The sequence below is a fragment of the Pectinophora gossypiella genome, chromosome 10, assembly GCF_024362695.1.
Source record: "Pectinophora gossypiella chromosome 10, ilPecGoss1.1, whole genome shotgun sequence".
Taxonomy (NCBI): Eukaryota; Metazoa; Arthropoda; class Insecta; order Lepidoptera; family Gelechiidae; genus Pectinophora; species Pectinophora gossypiella.
In genome coordinates, this window is record NC_065413.1 from 1,000,009 (window position 1) to 1,027,167 (window position 27,159).

The window sequence follows — 27,159 nt, forward strand, 5'->3', positions numbered from 1 at the left end:
TACTCAGAGGCTTTTCGGCGGGAAACGGGAACGGGACAGTTGCTTTCTTCATTGAGTAATCTAAATAATTAATACGAAGTGGTGTTTTGTGGTTAATGATCGCATTAAGTTAGTCGGAAGACATTCGCGAGTGTTATTATATTGGAGTATTCAATAAACAAAGTGTATCTGCCTATTTTCGCTTCGTGCTGGGAAGCCGCTTCATAACTCAAAAGTTTATGCGGACTTTTGAGTTAATTCGTTTGGGGTTCGGAGTAGGAGTCTACTCCGAGGGTGGGGGCTTAGGTTTCATCATCATCACCTTTCATCATTTCATTAATCATCAAGAAAAAAAATACGTCAGACATGGCTGTATGGGCATAGTTCCCTTTGCCTTACCCTTCGGGGAAAACCAAAACAAAAAAAAAAAAATTACTACTCAGAGCCGGAAAAAATGGGCCATAATGTCCGGGGTGTAGGTTTTTGTTTTATAGAAAAGTACGGTGGGCTTGAGGAGCAATATAAGTTTCCGCCAGGAATTCGTCCGCATGGATTTTGGTTATTGCGCACGACACGGACTTTTCTAACCCCTTTTCCTCCCCTTAAAGGATAATTTCGGAGATAAATACTCCTTTGTTTTCCCTAAGTTTCAAACTATCTTCATACCGAATTTCATCTCAAACGGTTAAGCGGTTTAAGCGTGAAAAGGTAACAGAGAAACCGACGGAGATACTAAGTATTTCGAATTTATAATATTAGTACCTACTTAACTAGTAGGTATGTTCTCGCCGCTCTTTGCCTTAACCACTAGTTCGCAGAAAATCATTTTCAAATATTACCACAAATACCTAGGAACTAAAATTCATAGAAACAACAATTAATTGAGGCTGACTGATCACACGGTAAATAAAACGGGCTCGCTAAGCCAATATCCAATATTTAAGTACAATAAAAAAAAACAACTTCCTGCTAAACACCCAAATGGATGCTAAACAATTAAATAATACGAGTGCATAGAACTCAATTCTACGGTACACAATAAACGTCAAACTTTGACACGTGAAATGACCACTCTTGCGCCGCGGGGAGCCATATTGAATCATCTTTTAGAAGTCAAAAGCTTTTTGTTTAGAAAAAAGTGACACCTGTCACTTTGCTCCCACGAATTTCTACGGATAATCCCGGCAATGAGACGTTTGTGTAAACAAACCTGTGGAATATGGATCTGCCACTTTGTGGTCTGCAAACAATCTATTGAATGCCAAGGAGAAATATTTTGCCTGTTATTAAATGATAAAATTGAAAATAGGTACCTCTTTTCTTAACTAGATACAAAACGAAAAGCAAGACGTAAAAAACGTGTGAGCTCTACATTTTATTTTTCAGCGATGACTATTGCATAACTGGTATTCACTACCTACTTAATTATTACTTACGTTCCACCTCACAATCCATATGATAAGTAGAAGAAAAAGATGTCTATGATATCGTGGGTCGAGCCCCTCCGGTTGATTGAGGGTAGGTCTGTGCCCAACATGTATTAGATAATGCGATTAGAATTGAAAGCTAGAACTAATATCCGTAACAAGGCGCCCGATCACGCGCGATTCGATTTTTAAAACCAATACAATTAGTACAAAGTACAAGTATTTATCGCGTAGTTGGTCCATATATCGCGTCTATCCGCGATATGCGAGCTCCTACGTCCGACTTTAATTTCTTTGGTTAAAAACTCATGCAATAGTTACTAAAACACTAACCAACTTTTTCTCTTTCCAGCACCGAAACTGATGATCCCACCACCGGACTTCGTGAACCAAGGCGTGCTGGGCAGCCCGCAGGACGGCATGCGGACCCCCACCAGCGCTCAGATGCTCGCCAACCCACTCCTCAACCTCAACAACACCGGGAGAACCAACTTCACCAACAAACAACTCACGGAGCTAGAGAAGGAATTCCACTTCAACAAATACCTCACTAGAGCACGTAGAATAGAAATCGCCTCAGCCCTCCAACTGAATGAGACCCAGGTTAAAATATGGTTTCAAAATCGACGGATGAAGCAGAAGAAGCGCATCAAGGAAGGTCTCATTGTGCCCACAGACGCACCGGCCACGTCCACGACCAATACGATCGGCTCCAGTGAAAATAGTAGGGAATCCAGCTAGATTTGAATGTTATAGTGGACTAAGGAAGTGTTTCGGCCTATTTAAGTGACTGAAAATTGTGTAGCTCGTAAAGTTATAAGTTTAAAGTAACATGTAAGTTCCCAAGGCAAGAGTACGAACCAGAAAGAAGATGTACCGAGGACTTTAATAGAACTCATAATTCAACAACAAACTTGAACAAGTCATAATCTATGCAGATTCCATAGAATAAGAAATAAATAATACTCCGCTCCCCACCAGGGGCTAGGTTTACCTCCCCCCCCCCTCGATCTTATTTTATGACGTCAGACGTCACGCAAACAGGTGCGCGTGTACGATAACGTCAATGTGTAGTGTCTGTACGAGGTGTTCTGTATAAAGAGTCCGGGGTGAGCAGGAACTACGATACTAGCGCCGCCATGGTCCCGGGACTTTTTTCGAGGACTCTCGGATCCGCCGGAGGCCCGCTGCGGCTCTAACGCGGACTCTGCGTCCGAACGTGAAACCTTTAATTTCATGTTACTGATTATCAGGTATCTACTAGAAGATACTTCGTATTATTTTTGTTCAATGTGGTAATTTCTAGAGTTCGGTAGCTGAATGCAGAGTTTTTCTGCAAAATGCTAAAAAAATTCTTACTTATCACATATACGTATTGGTTATAGCCTCCTCCTTTTTTGACGTCTCTTATACCTACTTGGTCTTTGTCTCTTATAGTACCTAGATTTGCATCATACGGCAGTCACCACTTAGCCGAACCAATGAAGTGCGCTGAGGGCGCTCATTCGGTAGGTAGTATTTCTTAGGGTGCATACCTCGGCCTTGAGACTTTTCTAGAAGGATTGCTTAGACGGCCTAAAGTATATAAAGTACGTACTAAATAAAAGAAATGACTCACGCCAAACGCATTGGAAAGTCTTAAGTTACAAACATTTCTACAGGGTTAATGAGTCATCCAATGCCTCACACCCCAAATGAGAGAATAACATTTTATATAATTACAATGGCCCCGATTCCTGCAGACACCGCCTAATTTTATTTTAAGTTATATCCGTCATTTTCATATCCGTCGAAAAGGAAATGGACGGATGATTCACAGCTCTTAATTTTAGGAAGAATGAGTAAATGAATGAATAACCCGGCCGAATCAAAAGGTACGTCGCTGGTATGCAATCCGTTTGACGTGCTGTCTACTTAACTGTGTCGGGTTTAGATTTGTGCTTAAAATTGACGTGTGTTGCATAAATTTTATGCTTGTCGATTACCCGTCCCTTTCCTTTTCGGCGGATAAGAAAATGACAGATATAACTTAAAATAAAATTAGATGGTATTTACAGGAATTAGCACCATTATATTAACAGATTTGCGTTATCTATTTCAGTCGTCTCTGGCTCGTTGAGGAATGGGTATTTAGTTCATCTTACGATGGATGTATCTCCGACTACCCACACATAACCATTGGAATATAGCAGTCGTGAGTTTATGTTGTGTTACTTCAGTCTCTTATCTATCTCCTAAACGGATTAAAACATTTCTTAATAAAATTAATAGCTGCATGTAAATACCTACTTAAAAATAAATTAAGATGTACCTATTAAGTATTTTAAGTGTGGCAACTTGTAAATGTGTATAAAATTAACATAATAATTTAAATAAATAGAAGGAGATAGATTATCATATATCAGTAGGTAATGTTAGAGATCCTAGGTAATAGATAAATATCTAGGAGATACTAACATAACGAACCTAGACAAATCGAAAATGTGTCAACTAAGTTCTCTTAATTTTAAGAATAAAATAAGGACAGGCGCTTACTTTTCTATTTCGTGTTGATTTTTTTTTTAAAAGTCGTTAATTTTTAGGTTAATGAATTACTCAATAAATAAAATTTTTTAGACCATCGCCTAAAAATAAAATAACAAATAAATAAATACTGAAAAGCAATTTAAGTAAATCTGTTTTTATTTACTAAATTATCATATTTTCTTATAATTCTTATGTTTCCAGTAATTTTTTTTTTGTAACTTTAACCCTCATCATAAAACAGGCGTATAAAACCTAGGGCTAGGTAGGTTATTATTATAATTATATTTATAACTTATTTTCTCCGTGTATACTTTAAATCCTATATTTTGTGACCAAAGCTCATTTTCTCTTACATAACTTATTAATGCTTCAACTCTGTAATTACGCTGTACAGAATAATATGTGTAAGGATATAAAGATGTATATAGAAAGTGTGTAAGTCGGTGTGTGTGTACATTGTTAAGTTGTAGTAATTACTACTGTATCATTTAATTAATTATATATATTTTCATGGTTGACGTTCCGTTATTTTTTATTCCTGGTAACCCTACCCAATAAACTTGGAACCTGGAGACATGGCTGAATGGGCATAATTCTCTTTGCCTTATCCTTCGGGGAAAACCAAAACAAAAAAAAATTGGAACCTGGAATCAAGTACTAGTTAGTGTAGCGATTTTTTTTATAAGGTTTATGGCTAGTGTCATTGATTCCAGGCCATAACCTTTAAAAAAAAATCGCTACACTAGCACAGGCTGGACAATCCATACAAAAAACTCCGTTCTTACCGTGTACTAACTTACTCAGAGCATGCGAGTGAGACAGATAGTCCGCGCGCACGTTCCCCAAAATTAATACAGATGGCGCTGTCGAGATCCTATTTGCTCATTACTCGGGTACATGTAAAACTTGTTTTGTATGTTGTGTGCAATAAAGTATGTTGTATTGTATATCAAGATGATCAGAGTGCAATGTTCGTAAGGGATCACCAAGTGATTTATGTGATATATCCCCGCCGGGAATCGAAACCGGGACCTCCAGATCGAGAGACTAAAGCTTTAACCTAGTAGTTAGGCCACAGTGGCAAAGGTTGAAGTAAAACAATAAAATAAAAAAAGGATTATATTCATTTATTCATTGCAGAAAGGCACTATAACAATAAATTCCTTGACACTTATATAACGTTTACAAAATGGCTAGATTAATAAATTGGATACATTGATCAATAAAATATTAAATAAATACATAGGTATTATGTATTAGTAGTGTAGCATAGTAGTACCTAGCTATGGTATAGCTATAACAACCAGATAAAATCAGACTAGTCTTTGACATAGACGAATATTATACCAAGTTATACCCGACGAAGCACAAGGAAAGTCATGTGTTACCGTAAGTATTACGTTTATTATTAAAAAACATTAAAGGTGTATAAACAAATTATCTTTCTATATTACTTTCGAATATGGTAAGATAATAATGAATGCCACAACAGTCAAATATAAATACTTATACAAATTACTATAATTAATAAGAAATTACAGTAATTTCTTTGTCGATAATACTGTAAAATACGTCGAATCCAAAGGCACATCTTTTACTAAGATTTCACATCACAGTCGCCATCTAGTGACTCGATGGCAGAACTTTTCCTGTTCCATCTCCTATTCAGCTACCGGTCCAACCCAACCCATAACCTCTATAAAATAACGGAATGGCACAGAATATAAAACAAAAAATGTGCTTATATTATACTTATTACTTCAGAAAATGACTTCACATTATATTTGGTTAAGTTATAATGTAGGTAGTGTAGTAAAAGAGCGTTAGCAGCGCCATCTGTGTGCTATCTTCGAACGTAATTACTAAGTCAAGTGTTAAAAGAAAGTAATTTGCATAACTGCCAAGAGGTGGCACCACATGTTAGAAGATTTCAATAAACGATTCTATTTGAACCACCAAAAAATTATACATTTCTATTATAAAGTCTTGTACCTAGATTAGATTTGGTAACAACACTACGCTTTTTAAAGCGAAAAATCTAGTAAATATAAGTTATTAGTTCTGATTCTAGCGGACATAACTAAATAAGATAGTGGAACTTATTCGGGCGAGTACAAACAAAATGTTAGTTTGACAGCTCTTAGAGACTGTTCAGATGAGGCGTTTTACGCGCGTTGTCATACCACAGCGTACTTAACATCGTACGGATACGAACGCACATTTCCAAGCATGCAGGAATTTATAAAGTAATCAACTTACTCTGTGGTATGAAAGCGCGAGTAAATCGCGCCTTCTGAACAAGGTCTTAAAGTAGTTCCATCCTTCACTCACAACAAGCGCAAGAAAAAGATAAGAGTTAGTTTTAGTCCTATCAAATGAAGTTTGTGCACACCCCAGACACATCATAATAAACAACCTCGTTTTACACAGACTACACATTGACGTTATCGTACACGCGCATCTGTGTGTATGACGTCTGACGCCATACCATTCAAGTTCAAACTGTGTTCGAGGGGGTGAGGTAAACCTAGCTCAGACGCGGATGGGGGGCGGAGAGTTGACGTTCTATACGTAGTGTTATTCTTCAGAAACAGCACCGTTTTTAAATTTGTCTGCCAGAATCAGAACCACTACAGATTTATGTAAATGCATACAGCTATCGATGGGATAAGTTTCGCCTTGAGGAATGCACCAGTAAATGACTAAGCGAATGATCTTTGGTAGGCAGTAGTGTTAATTATTTGGAGCGGTCAGTGTCAATGACCTCGAACTTCATATTGTTGTCGTACAAGTGTTTGATGAGGTCGGTTTTGCCGAATGCCACGCCCGTTGTCATTACTCCGCCGCTGCAAGGAATAACAACATTAATAGTAAATAACTGCTCGTAATCCCTAATGAGGTGGGCAGAGACGCATGTAATCACTTGCAGACACATTTGATACGAACTCCTAAGATGGATATGATAAATTGTATGGTAAAAGGTAATCAGCTCCTCATCCATATTACGGCCAACATGTTAGGAAAGACCGTCAATCGGCTTTTGCGACATCCACAGGAAGATAAGCAGCGTCCGATGTTTTTTATTCGGCCCCACTACTGAACGGTCCCCATGATCCAGTGATTGAGCGTCGCGCTCACGATCCGGAGGTCCCGGGTTCGAATCCCGGTGGGGACAATATCACAAAAACAATTTGTAGTTAGGTTAGGTTAGATCACCCGATTGTCCGAAAGTAAGATGACCCGTGCTTAGGGCATATTAATCTTTCGAACGCCGGAACGCGGATCTCGACCAGACACAATGTAAAATCTATTGTGTCTGGTATCTCGGCATATGAGAGGTTAAGCAAAAAAAAATCGTTTTCCAAATTATTTTTCCGATTTGTGACAAAATGTGTCTTCCCATTAAGTACTTATAACGACTTATATCGGGAATTACTCGCTTACATAAGCCCTCGGCCCCGGTTACTATTTACTTAACTATGTATTCGTATCAGGAGCTTTTGGCAGCACCAGAGTTGATGTGCTCAGTCATTGATCTCACAGACCACACTAGAGAAGATTCGGCCCCAGTTCAATACAAAGCAAAGAAGTAATGGACAACGAAACTGCCTATTTCTCCCACCAGGTGTCGCTACTGTTGAGTGTTCTTAATTTTCGAGTTCCCCATACTATTTGAGTAAACAAATATATTCTTTCGGTTATATTTTTACACTATAACCCTTAGCGCAGCGTTTAACTGCAAAATAATAGTGTTATATTTATTCCCTAATGTTCGGAAAGAAGAAAACTTAGAAATATTTATTTTCAATCAAAATTGACTTTTTCAACTGGCTGCTTTTCTTTTTCGTAACTCATCCTTCAGATGGGATACACTCCAAGTTGTTCCACATTTTATAGTAATTTATTACGAATTTTAGCTGGACTGTCAAAAACTGTCAAAATTTAGGAATACTCAACAGTGCTGCCACCTACATTTGAGCTTCTAGATTTTATCCTCATTATATGCAGTAAATGTAAAGAAATTACTTACGTGGCCGGCATTTTGTCCTTCTCCTTGAGGATAGTGATAGCGGAATACACCAGCCCTGACACCGTGGCTCCGTACCCCGGGTTCAATCCGGACACCTTCACGGCAATCTTCTTATTAGGCTTGGTCCCTTCATCCTCCCCCCTCGCCCAACCTTCTCCGAACAACTCAAACTTGTAGTACGTGTTATTCATAACCGTTTCGGTGGGGCCGTCTTTAGTCACGAATCCGAGAGAGAAAATTCTCGGGTGGTCTAAGAGGAGTTTTCTTGTGAAGCTAGTGAGTGACATGAAGTATAGGAGGACTCCGGCGAACACAGCCGCGATGGTGGCGGCCATGCTGCCGATTTTGACGTACGGCTTGAACTGCACGGGCCGCTTGTGGCCCGCCTCGTGCAGGTGGCGCTGCGTGCGGTATACTATAGATGCATCGGCGCCCAGGAACGGCACGCACCACTTGTCGAATCTCTTGTGGATGCCGCTGGAATCCGATAAGATATTTGGAATAGTCATATTGAAATACCGCTGAAAATATTATCAAAATCTGCTCCAATTTTATAACTCATCGATTGGCAAATGTGACATCGCGATTCGCTTTTGGGTATCTCGTCCATACATTTTAAATATTATCCTGTGAAAGAAGATCGTCTGATACAAGTAGCTGATTGTGTCTAATATTCTTAAAGATGGTGAATGATACATTCACAGGACTCACCGCGACTGCAGCTTGGGCTGGAAAGTCGGCAGCCGTTGCGGGTACAGCTTCTTGCGCAGGACACTCAGCTCGTTGTGGTTGGCAAGGCTGCAACCAAACATTTGTACATAACTTACAACAACTCACACCCGCATCCTTTAACGAGGAGGGCAGAGCTTCAAGTCATCAATATGACAATTCGCAGCCACTCTCGTTTTTCGTAACTCCTGCAGAGCTAACATGCGAACCGTAATAAAATTATCGATCGAATCAATCAATTTTGTCGAACTCGATTAGTTTGTTTTTTCCCCTAACATGCGTGACACGTGATTTTGTGCGTATTTGGACAAAACGACATAATTATATCGTCAGAATCGAAAAAATGACCGTGACAAAATTTTATCACGTTGCGCATGTTAGCCCTACTGGTGTACGTGACATTTGACAATTGGGTGGTGTCTTGTTTACTTCGTATATATTTTTATAAAGTGCGTGCGTATTTGCATGTGTGCGTGCGTACGTACGTGCGTGCGTACGTTGATACATGCGCGCATTCGTGTCCATTTGTGCTTGTCCACGTGTGTATGTCAGTGAGTCGGTGTGCCATTTTGGAAAATGGTCTTTTTGTGACCAAACCATAACAAACGTACCTGTGTACGAGTGACTCCCAGGTGCCGTAGTGTACGACCCCCTTGCGAGCCTCCGCGCTGTACTCGGGCGGCACCAGGGCGGTCAGATACGACTCCACCGAGTTTAAGGTTCCTGCAACAGGTGGAACTCGTAAGTATATTAATACATGAAGTTTTAGGGTCTGCACGACAACCGCACCGCGTGCGTCGAGAATTATATCGAGGACTTCGACTGATAGACGCAGCGAATGCTATCTACGTAGATAGACGTTGTACGGCTATTGGTCGAAGCCCATATAATGCCGTGTCTCGAGGGCTGAGTAGGTCGCTAGTTATTAATATAATGTTAATTTAAGTGCAGTTTTCACTAGCACAGTTGGCTCGACCATTACAGACGGCGATACGGCTCGCCACCTATCATGTTTGTCGAAAAGAAAGTTCGGTGAAATGAGATGTAATTGTGAGCTTATATCACCATGACATTCAATTTATGGTCCCTAGTTGGGTAGCAATGCATGTCTCCTTATATCAGTATGTCAGCTGGAAGAAATCTTTCTTAGAGATAAGCTTACCTGTACTGTCTGTTTTCTTTGTGTTTCTTTCTGTGTTCTATTGTGTGCAAATAAACAAAATAAATAAACAAATACCCACCCTTTTTAGGTACCTGGTTGGCTATTATGGATAAGACCAAAAATACCGCAGAAATTGGTATTCACATTGACGTCGACGGATCATAACCCCCAGTAGTAAATGAGCTGATAATCACCATCAAACTGCTGCTCCATATAGACGACGCCCAAGTCGTTAGGAATACTATCCATGCCGCACGCGCTGACAACGTACACGCCTGCTTCCTGGGCTGCCTTGTCGTACTCCAGCTGCATCGTCTCGATGAACTGCAACGTAACAGATTGATGTGGTTAAAGCGTAGAATAAGTAGATGTTCAATACATACAAACACGTGGCGTTGTTAAGTTTTTCTTCGTTTAAACTTCTAATTTCATGGATAACAGATATAATATATGCATCTTTTATCTTTGTTTTTGGGTATGAATGACGACCCTTTTTATTACACCAAGATACAATTACAACATACACATACATAAACTCACGCCCGTAATCCCTACTGGGGTGGGCAGAGCCACAAGTAATCAAAGACAACACAACAATTACAACTTCCACCCATTATTATTCTGATCAAAATAAAGAGAAGCAATATACTATATGTATAAATAATTCAAAACAGTTACACATTTTTTGTAAAATAAATGTTCCGTATCGATAATGAGGATAACAACGATAAGACACGGATAGTACTGCAGTCAACAAAGATAATACTTAATTAATAATAATAGCGGTATTGCAACTAATCCACAGTAACAGTAGTTACATTTTTATATAACTTTATCAAAGTGAACAATAACAAATTATTTACTAAACCCTCGTGATTATATTTAACAAATTTAAATTGAAACATGTATTGTAAGACTATACAGGGTGTTAGTGAAATCGTACCGAATACTGAGGGGGATGATTCAGACCATGATTCTGAGTTGATAACAAGTAGAATTTCGAAAAAAAAACAATCATTTTTGTGATATTTTTTTAATTATTTTCAATTCCATACTTTTGCGACGAAACATTCCGCATAATATCAACTCAGAATCATGGCCTGAATCACCCATCAGTTTTGTTATGATGTCACTAACACCCTGTATTGTAAGATTATATGATCTATTTAACAGAATAAGTATATTTAAATGTAAAACAAACGGAGCGTGTAAATTACGTGTGGCGTTATATCCGCGGAAACGAACTGTAAATAATGCAAATCATTTGCTAAATAGTAATTTACGCGCCAATAGGCGGATACGTGTTAACTCATTTTAGCACTGTTATCGTTAGCGAACGATATTCGCTTTCGATGATATATTTACCTATGGTTTAAAACACCAACCCGCAGTGGAACTGCTTAGTGGACTATGCTCCATACATAAGTGGTAATTTAATGAAGGACTTTCCAGGCTAGGCTTCCCAAAAGAATATAGATGGCGCTGTACAGATTTGCCTTCGTTTAACATTTTTTTATTTTTTATTTTATTTTTTATTTTATTTTTTTTATTTTTTTTTTTTTTTTATTTGGGGAGCTTACAGCTAAATTTACGAAGTTACATACTAACTTAATATCTAAAAGCCATTAACAAGCTTCCACAGATTGAAAGAAAACACAATTTACATTACGTTTCTAAGACCATATGGAAAAAACCTTAAAAATAGAAATATCTAAACAATAGAGGAAACGAAGTCTCTAACAAGTGCTTTTTTAGCACCTTGAATGCTACCAGCAAATAGGTCCAAATTCAAGTTATGACCAAGCCTATTAAATAATATGGAACATCTCAGTAAAAAGCTTATTTCATGGATAACAGACAGATGCATTTTGACCCTTGTTTTTAGGTATACATTTTTCTTGCTTTCTACCTTTGAAAATTGCGGAATGCTCTATACAAACTTCCACCCCCCATTTTATAGAAGTGGGGGGTCACTCTCCATCCCTTCAACTATCTCCACTAAAAAAATCACGTCAATTCGTAGCTCCATTTTGCCGTGAAAGACGGACTAACGAATAGACAAACACACTTTGCCATTTATAATATTAGTATGGATGAATATAGTATCGTATAGTATCGTGCATACCCGAGAAATGCAATTTCGGGGGTATATGACCTAACCTATATTGGGCTGGTTTTCCCTTCGCAGGTTGGAAGGTCAGACAGGCAATCGTTTCTGTAAAAAACCGGCCCTGTCAAATCTTCAGGTTAGGTAAGCGGACACCGTGGAAAACGGGATAATGCTAGGAAGATAGTACTATTTCCTTTTCGGCGGATAAGATAAACACAAATGAGCTAGGTACTTATTTATCGTGCGCCGATAACAAATTGTAAAGTCGTGGATATTTTATTCGGTACTTAGTTAATGGAATGAGATGCAAATATTGATCCGTTTTGCGTTCTAAATATAAATGATTAGTCATATCGACATAATATATAAAAAAAGATATATTGGCCTTTTGGTATTTAGAGGAAAAAAACTGGTTTTTACTCGTTCCAATGATTTCATTACGATACGGATAGTTGTCTGATGACATGAACCACTCAATATCGTGAAGCGAAAATGAAATGCACAGTCTGTGCTATAAATACTTAAATGTGTGGAGAGTGGGTATGTATGGGTGTCAGTGACACCGTAACGAATACTAAGGGAGATGATTCAGCTCATGATTCTGAGTTGATATCAATTGGAATTATCCGTCATAAAAGTATTAAACTGAAAATAATTTAAAAAAAAAACACTATCATTTTCATGATTTCTTGTAAGTACGGAAAATTCCACTTGTATTAACTCAGAATCAGGAAGTGATCCTCCCTCTCAGTTTTCGGCACGGTGTCACAAACACATACATACCCGTACGGCTACCTATACGTACTTGGACTGTACGAGGGAAAATTCCACTTGATATTAACTCGGAATAATGAACTGAATCATCCCCCTCAGTATTCGGTGCTGTCACTAACATCCATTGATTTACCACTACCGTAGATACAGCGCTTGATACAAAAATGCGACGAAAACTTGGCGGTTGTTTAGCTATACATTCGTAGACAGCGGTATATACATTCAATAAAATCGTGTCAAATTGAGAAAGTAGCATCCGTCTTATTACGTATATTAGCGTGTTTTGCTTCGTAACGCGGTCGAGTTATACTGCGGATTGACCGGGAGTACTTGTTTTAGTGTATTTTAAACTAAAATAATAATTTTGGTCGGTTTTACTACTAAAATTAAAATGTTCATACTATGATAACATGCACAATTTCATTACTTATTAGAAAATGATGTTTCATTCTCCTTTTTTCGCTATGAGCTTCTATTTTTGCAAGTTTTTACCACGCACTTCCCCGTGTTGCCAGTTCAGCGCCTAATCGCGCACTGAAGTAGAGTATTGTCAACGTCGCTATATTAACAGTAACTTTGCGTCCCACTTTTACAGCGCTGTTCAATGGTACGGTAGTAAGTAGTAAATCTATGCTAACATCCTATAAACAAATAGACTCACATTCGCTAAGGAGTTTTTCTATAAAAGCTTCCGAACCGTGTTGTAAATACGTGTAGGTAGTATAAGTTCATACCCTGAAATTAAGTGCAATATGGTTTGTACCGAGTCGTTACACGCCGTCGCTGGTGACAAGATGTGCCGCGGACACTTTTTTACAGAAATTGGTTGTCTATTTTGTTATACGAGGTGTATGGGCACGGTGTCACTCACAACCTGTGTGATGGAAAACACTGTATGTGAGTGTATGCCTCACCTGTGGCTCGCCGCTGACGTCCACATAGTGCGCCCGGCAGTGTATGGCAGCGCGGACTACCGGCTCGCCGTACAAGCGGTACGGGCCGCAGCAGTTCACCACCACAGCCGCCTGACGACACATCTCCTCGAGGGAAGCCTCATTGCTCACGTCCGCTATTATCACTTTGATGTTCGAGTGGTCTTCGCCTGGAGAGATAAAAAACAGATGGTTATTAATAACATCCCACTCACCAAGACCCGCCCCCTTCCTTCTTTTTTAAGGCTGCCTGGAAGAAATTGCGATTGTAATAAAGTGTTTTGAATTTAATGCGTTCCACGAACGGAAACCGAGCCAAGGAATATACCTACTACTCTCCAGTAGACTACCCATTGGAGAGGACATGACAATGACAAATGTAGAGTTGGTATATCGCCGACAAGCGCAGATCAAGAGAGCATTTCTAAAGGATTACAAAGCAAGAAGTTACGAAGTCAATGCTGAAATGCTGATTCCAGTACACACCGATTTCATTTTCTTATCCGCCGAAAAGGGACGGGTAATCGACAGGTATAAAATTTATAGAACACACGCGCGATGCCTATGTAATTCAAAAGACCGGGGTTTGAAGTAAACTAGCTCTGCAGCTGGTAGAGTTGCCGTACTGTTATTCTTTATTGTATGCCTATACTGTCGATTAAACAGGCGTCCGTTCTTTCATTGTGTATGCTTGAAAAAGTAGAATTTGATGATACTATTTTTATGCACTGTAATCTGCAATGTACCTAACCTGAATTCATGCAATAAACGTTTATTATTTTATTTTTATTTATTTACTAATTATATGCGCAGCTTTAAAACCAAAACGCAAGCAGTTAGAATTCAAAACGCAAGCAATGCTAGTTCCCTGTCTAGTTTCACCAAAAAATAAGTTGGAAAGGCATTTGCGGGCGCGCATTTCTAATGAGAACCGCTGTCGCCGGTTCAACCCCACTCTCTTTTACTACTACTCCTTCAAACAGATAACTACGATAGCTCTACTGCTTCTCAAATTCCATAACCACTTTAGCGGCAATGTATACGTATAATTTTATGTGATAGAAGTATTTTTTGATAAATAGCCGATGTTTTTTTGGATTCCTGTGATTTGACCAATTGTTCTGCAGATTATAATACACATGACGACCTTTCAATATGCGGACGAGTGGAGTGCAAACTTGAAATTGAACTATTTGCTCATACTTGTATGGCGCGCGTTTCGCGCTCTCTTGACCCTTTCAACCTTTCTTATATTTCGTGAGTTTCACAGCGATAAAGATTGCTGTGTTTGTCATTTTGCCGTTAACCTACCGTCTCGCGTCATTATGGACTTATGAGGATAAATATTATTCTTATTCTTCTCAGTAGGTACTGAATGTGCTTGACAGTTTGCAATAACATCGGGTCACTTTTTTGACCCTACCTATAGTGAGGATATACTTATCGCTAATTCTGTAATACCTGCATTGTATACCTAAACGATAAATGTTTTTTTTTGTATTTACTCTTAAATATTTTAGAAAGAAAGACGAGCCTTTATGAAATCATGTTTGGATCATAATTGATTATCACTTGCTCAGCGGTGAAAGAAAACATCGTGTGGAAACGCACATTAACGACAAATGCGTATGAGACATGGCCTGTAGGTATTGAGATTTTTCCCTTCGCGGGTTGAAAGGTCAGACAGGCAGTTGCTTCTGTAGAAAACCGGACCTGTCAAATCTTCAGGTTAGGTAAGCGGACCCTGTGAAAAACGGGATAACGATGTAATATTGTTCAAGAAAAAATATTATATAGAATCATTTTTTTATTAAGAGTGCATAAAAAATAATCGTGTACATTTTCCTTTAATAACATGACAAAGCATAATTTTAGTTCACAGAGGTCAAGGTGTGGCCTCCTCTCAGCGGTGTAATGATATAGCACAATGACAATTAAACCTACTTACACTTCTTATCTCTACTAGAATAATACTCTATTAGAGTACGAGGTACCGTTGGTCTAACAGAAAGCTTGGTGAAGTGTGGGTACATACCTACATCTTGCGATGAATGTCAAACCCAATTGGGAATATAATTATGAGCTTATGTTAAGCCCGTGCAGCAGTACCCAACGGGTTGGGCAGAGCCACAAGTCATCAGAAGACAACTCACAACATTTTCAATACGAAATCCTAAGATGGATACAATAAACTCCATACAGGCAGATGATCAGGGGGGTTAAAAATGCCACATCGAAGCGATTCATCTAAAAAGCAATATTGCTTTTTGACGAGAGCAAATGTGAAATTGCAATAGGTAATGTTTTAACCCCCCCATTGGTAAGGACTTTTCAGGCTTGAATCACCTGATTGTCCAAAAAGTAAGATGATTCCGTGCTTCGGAGGGCACGCTAAGCCGTTGGTCCCGGCTATTAGCCGTAAAAACACCTCCACCAACCCGCATTTGGAGCAGCGTGGTGGAGTATGCTCCATACCCCCTCCGGTTGATTGAGGGGAGGCCTGTGCCCAGCAGTGGGACATATATAGGCTATTTATGTATGTGATGATTGGGGGGATAAATCAAGCTCGAGGCCCGATAAGAATTGGTGCGGGGCGGTCAGTACAGTCATAGAATAAGAATAATACTGCGTCATCATCATCAATTTAAGAGCCACGCTCTTGTCGGTGTAGCATTTTCCATTCCAGTCTATCAAAGGCCAATTCCTTGACTTCCCTATAAGACACGACGTTAACCTTTTCTTTAATCTGTTCCATGTAAGCTCTTCTTGGTCTTCCCCTTCCTCTCTTTCCTTCTAGCTTTCCTTCTATGATGTTTTTAATGAATTCGTCGTGTCTTATTAGGTGTCCAATCATCTTGCCTCTTCTGTCCTCAATAATTCTCAGTATTTGTCTCTTTTCCCTTACTCTTACTAGCACTTCCTCATTTGTAACCCTTTCTGTCCAACTTATTCTTTCCATCCTCCTCCAACACCACATTTCAAAGGCCTCGAGTCTCTCTCGTATAGTACTGCGTATAGAACGGTAATTCTCCGCCCCGCGTATCGGGCGCGTATCACCCACTGCTTACTTTAGTCTTAAATGGCCGAGCAGATAAGGAGTAACGGGAAGACCAAGCGGGCTGAGTTTCGCTCACACTTACGCGTTAAGGGACACACAATAAGAATGAGATTTTTGTATGGAGTATCCAGGGTGTGACATATCTTCACTATACACTCATCTCCCTAGCGTCATCCCGTTTTTCACAGGGTCCGCTTACCTACTCTGAAGATTTAACAGATCCGGTTTTTTACAGAAGCGACTTCCTCTCTGACATTCCAACCCGCGAAGGGAAAACCAGCCCAATACGAGTCAGGTCACGTACCTCCGAAAATACATTTCTTGGGAATGTGGGTTTCCTCATGATGTTTTCCTATCGATAAATTAAAAAATATCGATAATCATGTACGATCCAAACATGAATTCGAAAATAAATTCAACAATCTACACCGACACTACTAATATCTTCACTTTACACTAATATTCTCAATCCCATGCTCCTCAGAGCCACTTACCAGTTTTCTTAGATACCTCCTGCATGAGCTGCTGTAGTTTGTACTCTGACCGGCCTGCTACTGCCCACGTGAGGCCATACTTCTTGGCTACCCTGGTCACTTCAATCACGGCCTGCTTGCCCGTGAAGCCTGTCGCCCCAAACACCACCAGGTCGAAACGAGACATCTGTGGATACAGGAGTTTATGATGCTCTGAACAAAACCTCAGTATATCAGTATTTAATATTATAAATGTGAAATCTTAACTTTTGCCTTTTTGTTTCTTACCTTTCGGCTCCCAATTCGTCCTAAGATTTTGCTTACCATAGCATACAACCACGACTATCTCCTAAACATCACTATTCGGAAGAATTTCAAAGAAATATACCTATTTTCTTGTTTCATACTTTTTAGAGATATATATTTTATATATTTTTTTAAATATTTTTTTAACTTGTATTTTTTGCTTTTAATATACATCTGTTCTTTTATTTCACAGCAATTAGGTAAAGTAAAGTATATAGGTACCGAAGCATTTGTAATAGAACAACCATAGAACCATTTGAAAATAAATATTTTTCCTACTAGCAATCTAACATTATTGTGGTGAAATAATTTATTTAATAACAGATCAAGAACTTATAATAATAATTATTATCTTAAATTACCACTTCATAAATACAGTTTAATTGTGTAATTAATACATTTTACGACGGACATGCCAAAGGTGAACTAATTTCCGACAGAGTTATTATAAGTATTTGATAGATACTTAATAAATGCATAATTAATCTTACTTATAAGAATTTTATTTATGGAAAGCTAAACATATTTCTTTTAAAACACTACTAAAAATGCCTCATCAACTTAAGCATAGGCTTCGGGTGTAAACATCGATAAATATAACATTAAACTCATAGCAATGTGATAAATAAATTATGCAATATCAGAAAAACACACCCTGGCTCGCCGCCGGTATGCAGTAATCATTATAAAAAATATAGTAGAGAATCTGCTAAAATTTGTAAAATTTCAAATATATCTTACCGTTGAATTTCGCGCTACACGTCGTCTCTGCGATGCAGAAAATTAGAATAGGCACTATAAAGTGCAACAACTCGAAAACACGTCGAAAACTCGTTTTACGCCGTCACGTCAACAGACCCGGTTCTATTTTTTTTTTTTTTGTTTTTGTTTTCCCCGAAGGGTAAGGCAAAGGGAACTATGCCCATACAGCCATGTCTGACGTATTTTTTTTCTTGATGATTAATGAAATGATGAAAGGTGATGATGATGAAACCTAAGCCCCCACCCTCGGAGTAGACTCCTACTCCGAACCCCAAACGAATTAACTCAAAAGTCCGCATAAACTTTTGAGTTATGAAGCGGCTTCCTGACACGAAGCGAAAATAGGCAGATACACTTTGTTTATTGAATACTCCAATATAATAACACTCGCGAATGTCTTCCGACTAACTTAATGCGATCATTAACCACAAAACACCACTTCGTATTAATTATTTAGATTATTCAATGAAGAAGGCAACTGTCCCGTTCCCGTTTCCCGCCAAAAAGCCCAGACCCGGTTCTATCGTCTATCGGTCATTATTGACGTTTCGTTACAGCTCTCCATGCCTATACGTAATCAATCTTTTATATACATCAAGTATTATTAAAACAACATATTTCATAAAAAAATAATTTATATTAAGTTGTAATTCACATACATGTAAAATAATGTATTGTAGGTACCAAAATAAACAAACAATTAATAATTTATTATCCTAAGACAAAATAAAATGTTAATTGAAGTGGAACGTTATATTTTGACATTGACATTGACAAGTCGCGTTGAGATAGGGCTGACCAACAATTTCAGTATCGATCAAAGTATCGATAAACCCAGTCGGGTTCAAGAATGATCCATTCTTGTTTTTACTTGATTTCGGCAAAACAAAACAGAGAGTTATGTGCTTGTGCACTATGTACGTATGTTCCCGTATAACATCTAAACTATTAATCAGATCTTTCTTTGATGAGATTAGAAAAAGCGAAAGTAATGGTATCAGGAGTGTAATAAGTAGAATTTCGTGGTCTCTGCCGACCGCAGCGGGAAATAGGCGATGTGTATATTTTATCATTATTTAGCAAATGAGGTGTTTATCTGCCGCTAAAAACGTCTTGACTATTCACCGGTTAAAATTGTACATCGCCATCTATATTGTTTTTTGAAGAACGTAACCTGGAAAGTCCTCATTCAATGTGGTGTCCTCTAGAGAACAAACTGATACGTAAAATATTTTTACTGTACCTAATGAATAAAAAGGCTTCATTAGCACATTTCAAATTATATGTGCATAGTGGTGCTAATTCCTGTAAATACCATCTAATTTTATTTTAAGTTATATCTGTCATTTTCTTATCCGCCGAGAAGGAAAGGGACGGGTAATCGACAAGCATAAAATTTATGGAACACACGTCAATTTTAAGCACAAATCTAAACCAACCGTCTAAAAATTTTACATCAGTCAATAACCCGACACATTCATTTACTCATTCTTCCTAAAATTAAGAGCTGTGAATCATCCGTCCCTTTCCTTTTCGACGGATATGAAAATGACGGATATAACTTAAAATAAAATTAGGCGGTGTCTCCAGGAATCGGGGCCATTATAAGATTTAACCCGCCGTTTCGCTTGTAATTACTAGATAAGCTTGTAATATTCTGTTCTGAAATAAAATACATTCTTTTAAGTATACGCGGTTCATAATTAAAACACATAATAATATAAAATGAATTAATAAAATTTCTAAAATAATATCGATCAATTATTTGTCGATGTTTGGACAGCGCTACGAAATGTTTTTTTTTTTTTGTTTAATTTTATGCGGCATTGGCAACTAACAAAGACCTTGTATAGAATAGACGGAGCATATTTAAGACGAAAGAAAAACATAGGTTTTGTCTTTCGCACTCATGTGAGCCGTCATAAGTTAAAAAGAGATAAATATACTATCGTCGTAACGTCTTTTGTACTCGTGTAGCGGGTTTGTTATAGAAACGTACCTATAGTATATGTTTTTGTATCAGAACCACTAGTGCCGTTCCATGTCTTTATCGACATTATTATTGGCTAAATATTTCATGTTAGTCCAAGATCTAAAAAATATACATTACAAATTGAATGATTAATTAAATACAGAAATAACGACCTATTATCCATACCTGGGTGGGTAGAACCACAAGTAAATTAGTTAAAACGATACCTATTTGTACCCTGATAGAAAGATACCTAAGAAGAACCGTACGTTGCGGTGACAGATTCAGAACCACTTATTCAACGTAATTATCATGGACAAACTTGTTAAAGGTCAATTTATCATTTTTGAATCTATGTCATTTCGCAAGGTGTTATGGCCGAGGAGGTCGAGGACGGTCCATCTAGTCCACATATACTATAGTATCATTTTAATACGACATTGCGGCCACCCTTTGGTTGCTATAAATCACATACCTACCCTTTTATAAAAATTAAATACACGTTTTTCATTGACTTGACCGGAAATCGAATCGGCTCTCGATACAAGAAGTAGACGACCTTCTAGTATATTTCGGGGATTATCTCAATGCGATTAAAGAATAAAAGCAAATACTTCTTTAAAAGATTTTTATTCAATATAGTTAGAATACAATGACTACGAAGCACTGAACAATTCCGACTTTTGGTGATAAAAAAAAATATTTCCTCTTGTTCACTTTCTTTAGAAGTGTATAGTGTCGGCTCTGGTCGTTATAACTTTACCTGCAAGAATGGCACATATTAACGTGGAGCACACAAATACACAAGCATTGCATGTTTACACATTGCACATAGAAGGAATAATCACAGGTAATTACAAAAATAGTTATTCATACTAATTATTTATAGAAGGGATAATCACAGGTAATTACCAAAATAGTTATTCATACTAATTATTTTGTGCAATAGAGAATATTTGTATTGTATTGAAATATTTTTTCCATGCTAATGTAGAATACAAAAACGAAATAGCTGCAAATTTATCTATAAACTTATAACTAAACTTAAACTCACCTTATGTGAGATATGTGAGTGAATATTGTTGGTACTGCATCTCTATGTAATATTTTTGTTTGGTATCCTGCTCGATAGAAAGCAAGATACATCGAAATGTAATTAGCACAGGCTTAAATAAGGAGAAGGCGTCCTTCAGAAGAGAGAATTATCTCGTTTCATGGTCTGAATCTAATTGTTTCTTAATTTCTTGTTTCGTAAATTAGGATATTTAGGAAATCTGGAAAATACAATATCTTTATGTAATCTTCATCCAAATCGGAAACAGGTCGAAAAATAAATTAAACGTGAATAGAATAACGCAACATGTAGATGTTACATTCAAACATAATATTATGTTATCGATATCAAAGGACAACACTACTTATAATACTTTGGGTACATGATCTGTCAAAGCTGATTAACGTAAAATGTGAAATCAATTATTTGTACAAATGTGACGGCTTTGCTGAAAATATGCGTCTGCATCGTGTTAAGGGCTCAATAAACTTTACAAAAACCAGACCAGGTAATGTATTTCTTGCACACAAACATGTATTATGTGGTCGATAACTTACCCATGGTGAGACATTGTTTGATCGTTCTCCATTATAACACCCATTCTACTCTCACAACCAATAGCTACGCAAGCCATGGTTCATAATGAATAACTATTTCACAGATTGTTTATATAAAAAGTTAAAATAATGTCCCAAAACACCAAAAAACTAACGGCAGGTTTGGTATCCAGCTGACTACCACAACATCTCAAAACGGTAAACACTGACGTTCTAGACAGCGGTGTTTGTCTATGTTTGTTTCTTTTTTCCACAGAGATTGTTGCCATAGGGAAGAAAGAGAGCTGTGATAGTTTGATCGTCACTCTAAAATATTATCCGTCTATTCTATACAAGGTCTTTGAGCCGATATGAAGACTGACGTTTTGCTTATTTCGCTTAGTTTTTGCGCAGTATCATTAGAACAATAGAGATAGCTTATTAAATAGCCTCGTGTCAACAATCTCTTTCTATTACTTTTATTATTGATAAGAAGTTTTATGAAAAACTAGTGATAGTGTTTCGTGGAGCTAACCTATTTTCAATCGTATAAAAATAAATTATTTATTAAAATGGAATTAACCGAAAGGATTTTGCATTACTTAGACAAAACTGATAAAGTGGAAACTTTAGTGCTGGCGAGAGAATTCAATGAAGACCATCAGAAAATAGTAGGGGCGGTGAAAAGTTTGGAGGCCCTGGACATGGTAATATCGGAAGCCGTAAAAAGTACAAAATGGGACCTTACGGAGGAAGGACAGTTGGTGGCAGAGAAGGGCAGCCATGAAGCAGTGTTATACAGGAGCGTGCCTGATGCTGGGATAACACAGGCCGAACTTATGAAGGTAAATTGATAACCTCCATTTTTCGATAAGATTTTTTTATTATCACTAATTTTCGATAGAATACCTAGTTGGTAAAATACTGCGGTTTTTGTTTGTATAGTTTCAATCAAAATTACCAAATAAAATATCTTAGACGACTGCTGATGCAATAGTATTTAACTGAATCTGAATAATTCCCCGCACCTGAATGTGCCCAGCGCAGAGATGCACATAATGCTTGCCACATTACAGCAGCAACTGTCAGTACGGCATTAAAATAGACTACTCTGGGCGCCATCTGGGTGGAAGGTAAGAGGGAAACCACTGCCCTATTTTTTCCTAAAAAAGTAGCACGGTGAATGGAACATCGACAAGAGTGTGGCTCTTAAATGAACGATAATGTGATGATTTATATTCACATTTTTTATATCTTCTTTTCATACCTATGTTTTACTTAATACCTTACAGTGGTAAACATTTTAATTTTCAGTCTGGACCGAATGCAAAAGTTGGCTTCAGTAAAGCAATGTCAGCAGGATGGATCCAAATAGAGAAATCAGGGGGAGCACCTATTGTCAAGAAGAAAGTTGACACCATCACAGATACTGTACAAGATCACCTTAATGAAATAAAAAAAGGCATAGACAACTTAACAACGAATGTGCGTAATGATTACAAAAAACGGAAGTTGGTACAAGAAATAACAATCAAAAGCTTCATCTTAACGAAAGGGCCACAATTCTCCACGACAATCAAGAAACTAGAAACCGATTTAACAAGTGAAATGTTGTTGACAGGGTCATGGAAGACTTTGCAATTCAAACCTTATAACTTTGATGCATTAGGTTTGTAAATATATTTTTATTGACATGCCTAATTAGAATAATCTTTTTTGTTTTACGTCACTTAGGAGTCTTTCAAAACTTGCTTTTGACACATTATCAAAGCATGTTGGGATAGGATAGTCACAGGTAAACCTAATGAACTAACTACTCACACCTCACCAACCTTTCTGTTAGAGCAACGTGAGAGGTGTTAAAGAACCTAACCTATAATTATTACTATTTTACAGGACAACCACCAGAGAGTGGTCACCTGCACCCACTTCTGAAAGTCCGTTCGGAGTTCAGGGAGATCTTCTTAGAGATGGGTTTCAAGGAGATGCCAACAAATTTGTATGTGGAGAGCTCTTTCTGGAACTTCGATGCTCTGTTCCAGCCGCAACAGCACCCAGCCCGGGATGCACACGACACATTCTTCGTTTCCTCTCCAGCTAGTAGTACGGAGTTCCCCATGGATTACCTAGAGAGAGTCAAGAAGGTTCACAGTGAAGGTGGTTACGGTTCTCTGGTAAGTTGATAAGTTTCAGATTTTTCTTTAATATTGGAACAGTTAAAATAATACCAAGTTTGAATCACCCATATAATAGTCCATCATGTTAGACAAAACACAATGCCTCTAACAGTTTTTATGATACCCAAAATGCAACTGAATGTGTTCTACGTTTTTTATTCGCCTCCAAGAGCAAGAGAGAGGGTTTATTACAAAGCTTGTCTATGCCGGCTACGAGCATGCGCGTGCGTTCACGTGACGCATACCAACATTACCAACGCGCTAACCACTGCCACTTTTTTTTAATCTTATTATTATCGAGGCTTGAGCCACGTTATGGCAGCCTCATAGTTTACAGCGTTTAATGATTCAAGTCATCACTTTACAAAAGAACCACCATCAAACCATCTGCAAACTGTAATACCATTTTTATTGCAAACAAATTATGATTATGAATTATGAACACCATTACAGCACTACACCATGCTGTTCAGGGATTGTTATTTCTAAGAGACACAGTACAATATTTATATACAAGTTTTGCCTTTAGTCTAAATAACCGTAAGCCGTTAAGTAAGATTTAAAAAAATATATTTTTATGGTTGCAGGGTTACCGGTATGACTGGAAGATCGAAGAGGCGCAGAAGAACCTCCTGCGCACGCACACCACGGCCGTCAGCGCCCGCATGCTGTACCACCTCGCGCAGCAGAAGGAGTTCACGCCGCAGAAGTATTTCAGTATAGACAAGGTATGATGATGTTATATAATAGTAGTGGTTGAGCGCTGGGCTCACGATCAGGAGGTCCCGGGTTCGAATACCAGTGTGAACATATCATAAAATTCATTTTGTGAGCCCTGGTTTGGTTAGGACATTGCAGGCTGATCACCCGATAGTCCGAAAGTAAGATGATCCGTGCTTCGGAAAGCAGGTTAAGCCATTGGTTCCGGTTTAAAATTACTGATGTAAATACGTAGTTTTTACGTGCCTTTGGCGGCTCAATTACAACCCTGACACTAGGATTGATGAGATTAGCTTACTTTATGTAAAAAAGCTTATTATAAGATTAATGACTACCTAAATGATAAAAATGTCTGGTAGTGAATGTGTTCCTCTAGTTATTAAATAACTTGTAATGTACTTATATCCTCATTGGTTTTTAAAAGATGTGTTGCTGTTGCAGTTTCTTGTCATTTCTTCTCCTCAGCCATAACACCTTGCGAAATGACGTAAGTTCAAAAATGTTACATTGACCTTCAACAATTTATCCATGATAATTACGTTGAAAAGATGATTCTGATTTCTGACTGGTAATCCATCTCACAACCCACATCAGTGGTAGAAAAATAGATATTTTATGGTTTTGTTCCAGTAGACTGTGACTAAAAACCATAAGCGCTCTGGCTGGTTAAAAAGGCCACATCGAAGCAATTCATCTAAAGAATGGCAATGTCCATCAGGTGTTCCGCAACGAGACGCTGGACGCGACGCACCTGGCTGAGTTCCACCAGGTGGAGGGCGTGGTGGCGGGCCGCGGGCTGGCGCTGGCCGACCTCATCAGCGTGCTGGACCAGTTCTTCCAGCGGCTCGGCTTCACGCGCCTGCAGTTCAAGCCGGCCTACAACCCCTACACGGAGCCTAGCATGGAGATCTTCGCTTATCACACTGGTACGCCACCTTACATTCAAACTATGAATGAATGAATGAATGAATGATGCGATCCAGCCGATTTCGGCTACGGCGACTGCTTCAACTCCGACGTTCATGTGTTCAAACTATACTAAATCTTATACAGGGTGTTAGTGACATCGTAACGAATACTCAGGGGGATGATTCAGAACATGATTCTGAGTAAATATCATGAGGAATTTTCCGTCGCAAAACCTTTTTTTTGTTATTTTTTTAATTATAAGCTTACGACTATATCCTAATTGGGGTAGTCAGGGGTACATTAATCGCAAGATGAACTAAGTACCCCCACCTCACCGAGCTTTCTATTAGACCAAAGTGATAAGTGGTGAGCCGTATCGCCGTCTATAATGGTCGAGCCAATCTAATCTACCCTCTTATAATGTATCTGCTGGTCAAAAACGGGATGATTTCCTTTTCCATTTTTTGCGATCCTGTACAGTCCTCGCTACAAGTAGTACAAGTGGTTACGTTAGTACCTACTACTTTTATAATATAGGAGAACAGTTTATCAAATGTAATTGTTCGGCTCTTGGTGTGTGGACTGTAGGTGTAGTAGATGGTGAGAGGTCGAGGGTTCTACTTCCAAGTGCAAAACACCAGTTTGTTCCTTGTCACTATTTATTTATATTTTTATAATTGGTAAATACACTTTCGCGGAAGGCGTCGGCCATTCAATTCGGTACAATATTGCCATGTAAAAAATATTATTAATTAATTATAAATGTTTATACTTGTGTTCTTGTGTACATCATAGAAGGAAAGAGAGGAAGGGGAAGACCAAGAAGAGCTTACATGGAACAGATTAAAGGTTAACGTCGTGTCTTATAGGGAAGTCAAGGAATTGGCCTTTGATAGACTGGAATGGAAAATGCTACACCGAAAAGAGCGTGGCTCTTAAATTGATGATGATGATACTTGTGTTGCCAGCAACAGTAATTATACACTTAAATATAGTAACAGCAACTGCAGAACAAATTTTATTTCCAATTGCAGGTCTGGGCAAGTGGATCGAGATCGGCAACTCGGGACTGTTCCGTCCAGAGCTGCTGCTCCCCATGGGCCTGCCCCCAGACGTGAACGTGATCGCGTGGGGCCTCTCTCTGGAACGCCCCACCATGATCAAATACGGTCTCAACAACATACGCGACCTTGTAGGACCCAAAGTTGACCTGCAAATGGTCGAAAACAACCCCATTTGTAGGCTCGATAAGTAATTAAGTTCTTACTTTACATAATTTATTGAAATATATGCAGTTTGAATTCAATTTTGTGATTTGTTTTATTTTGTTACTGGTCTCAGCTGCGTGATCTACGCAATCGCCCGCGGCGCGAATAAAAACGCGGAGTCCGACCAATACATACAACAAACGCTATGTGCGTACACACCTATGCCGCTGGGCCCGGTGAGGCTGATTAACATTGTATAACGGAGGTATAATGGAGGGAAAGAAAACGATCGAAATAAATCGGTAAAGACGTTCA

The 27,159-nt window shown here is 38.4% G+C and overlaps 3 protein-coding genes across 3 annotated transcripts in view; 2 read left to right on the top strand and 1 right to left on the bottom strand.

The window, feature by feature from the left end:
- LOC126370267 (homeotic protein labial-like) overlaps positions 1–4,450 on the top strand; it is a 40,378-nt gene extending 35,928 nt beyond the window's left edge. Inside the window, exon 2 of the mRNA XM_050015090.1 lies at positions 1,759–4,450. Within this exon, the coding sequence (XP_049871047.1) occupies positions 1,759–2,147 (389 nt within the window). The 3' untranslated portion in view covers positions 2,148–4,450. The remainder of the gene's footprint in view (positions 1–1,758) is intronic.
- Positions 4,451–5,038: 588 nt separating this feature from the next.
- On the bottom strand, positions 5,039–18,360 carry LOC126370247 (saccharopine dehydrogenase-like oxidoreductase). The gene is made up of 8 exons (XM_050015063.1): positions 18,248–18,360; positions 17,222–17,387; positions 13,652–13,839; positions 10,048–10,177; positions 9,303–9,414; positions 8,674–8,760; positions 7,963–8,439; positions 5,039–6,778 (listed from the first exon to the last, which is right to left on the bottom strand). Exons 2-8 carry the CDS (start codon positions 17,385–17,387, stop codon positions 6,670–6,672), a joined length of 1,269 nt encoding a protein of 422 aa, XP_049871020.1. The 5' UTR covers positions 18,248–18,360; the 3' UTR covers positions 5,039–6,669.
- A 3,957-nt stretch (positions 18,361–22,317) lies between these two features.
- Positions 22,318–26,942, top strand: LOC126370236 (phenylalanine--tRNA ligase alpha subunit). Its single transcript, XM_050015047.1, has 6 exons — positions 22,318–22,675; positions 23,145–23,499; positions 23,727–24,004; positions 24,595–24,735; positions 25,446–25,653; positions 26,671–26,942. Exons 1-6 carry the CDS (start codon positions 22,403–22,405, stop codon positions 26,889–26,891), a joined length of 1,476 nt encoding a protein of 491 aa, XP_049871004.1. The 5' UTR covers positions 22,318–22,402; the 3' UTR covers positions 26,892–26,942.
- The last annotated feature ends 217 nt before the right edge of the window (positions 26,943–27,159 follow it).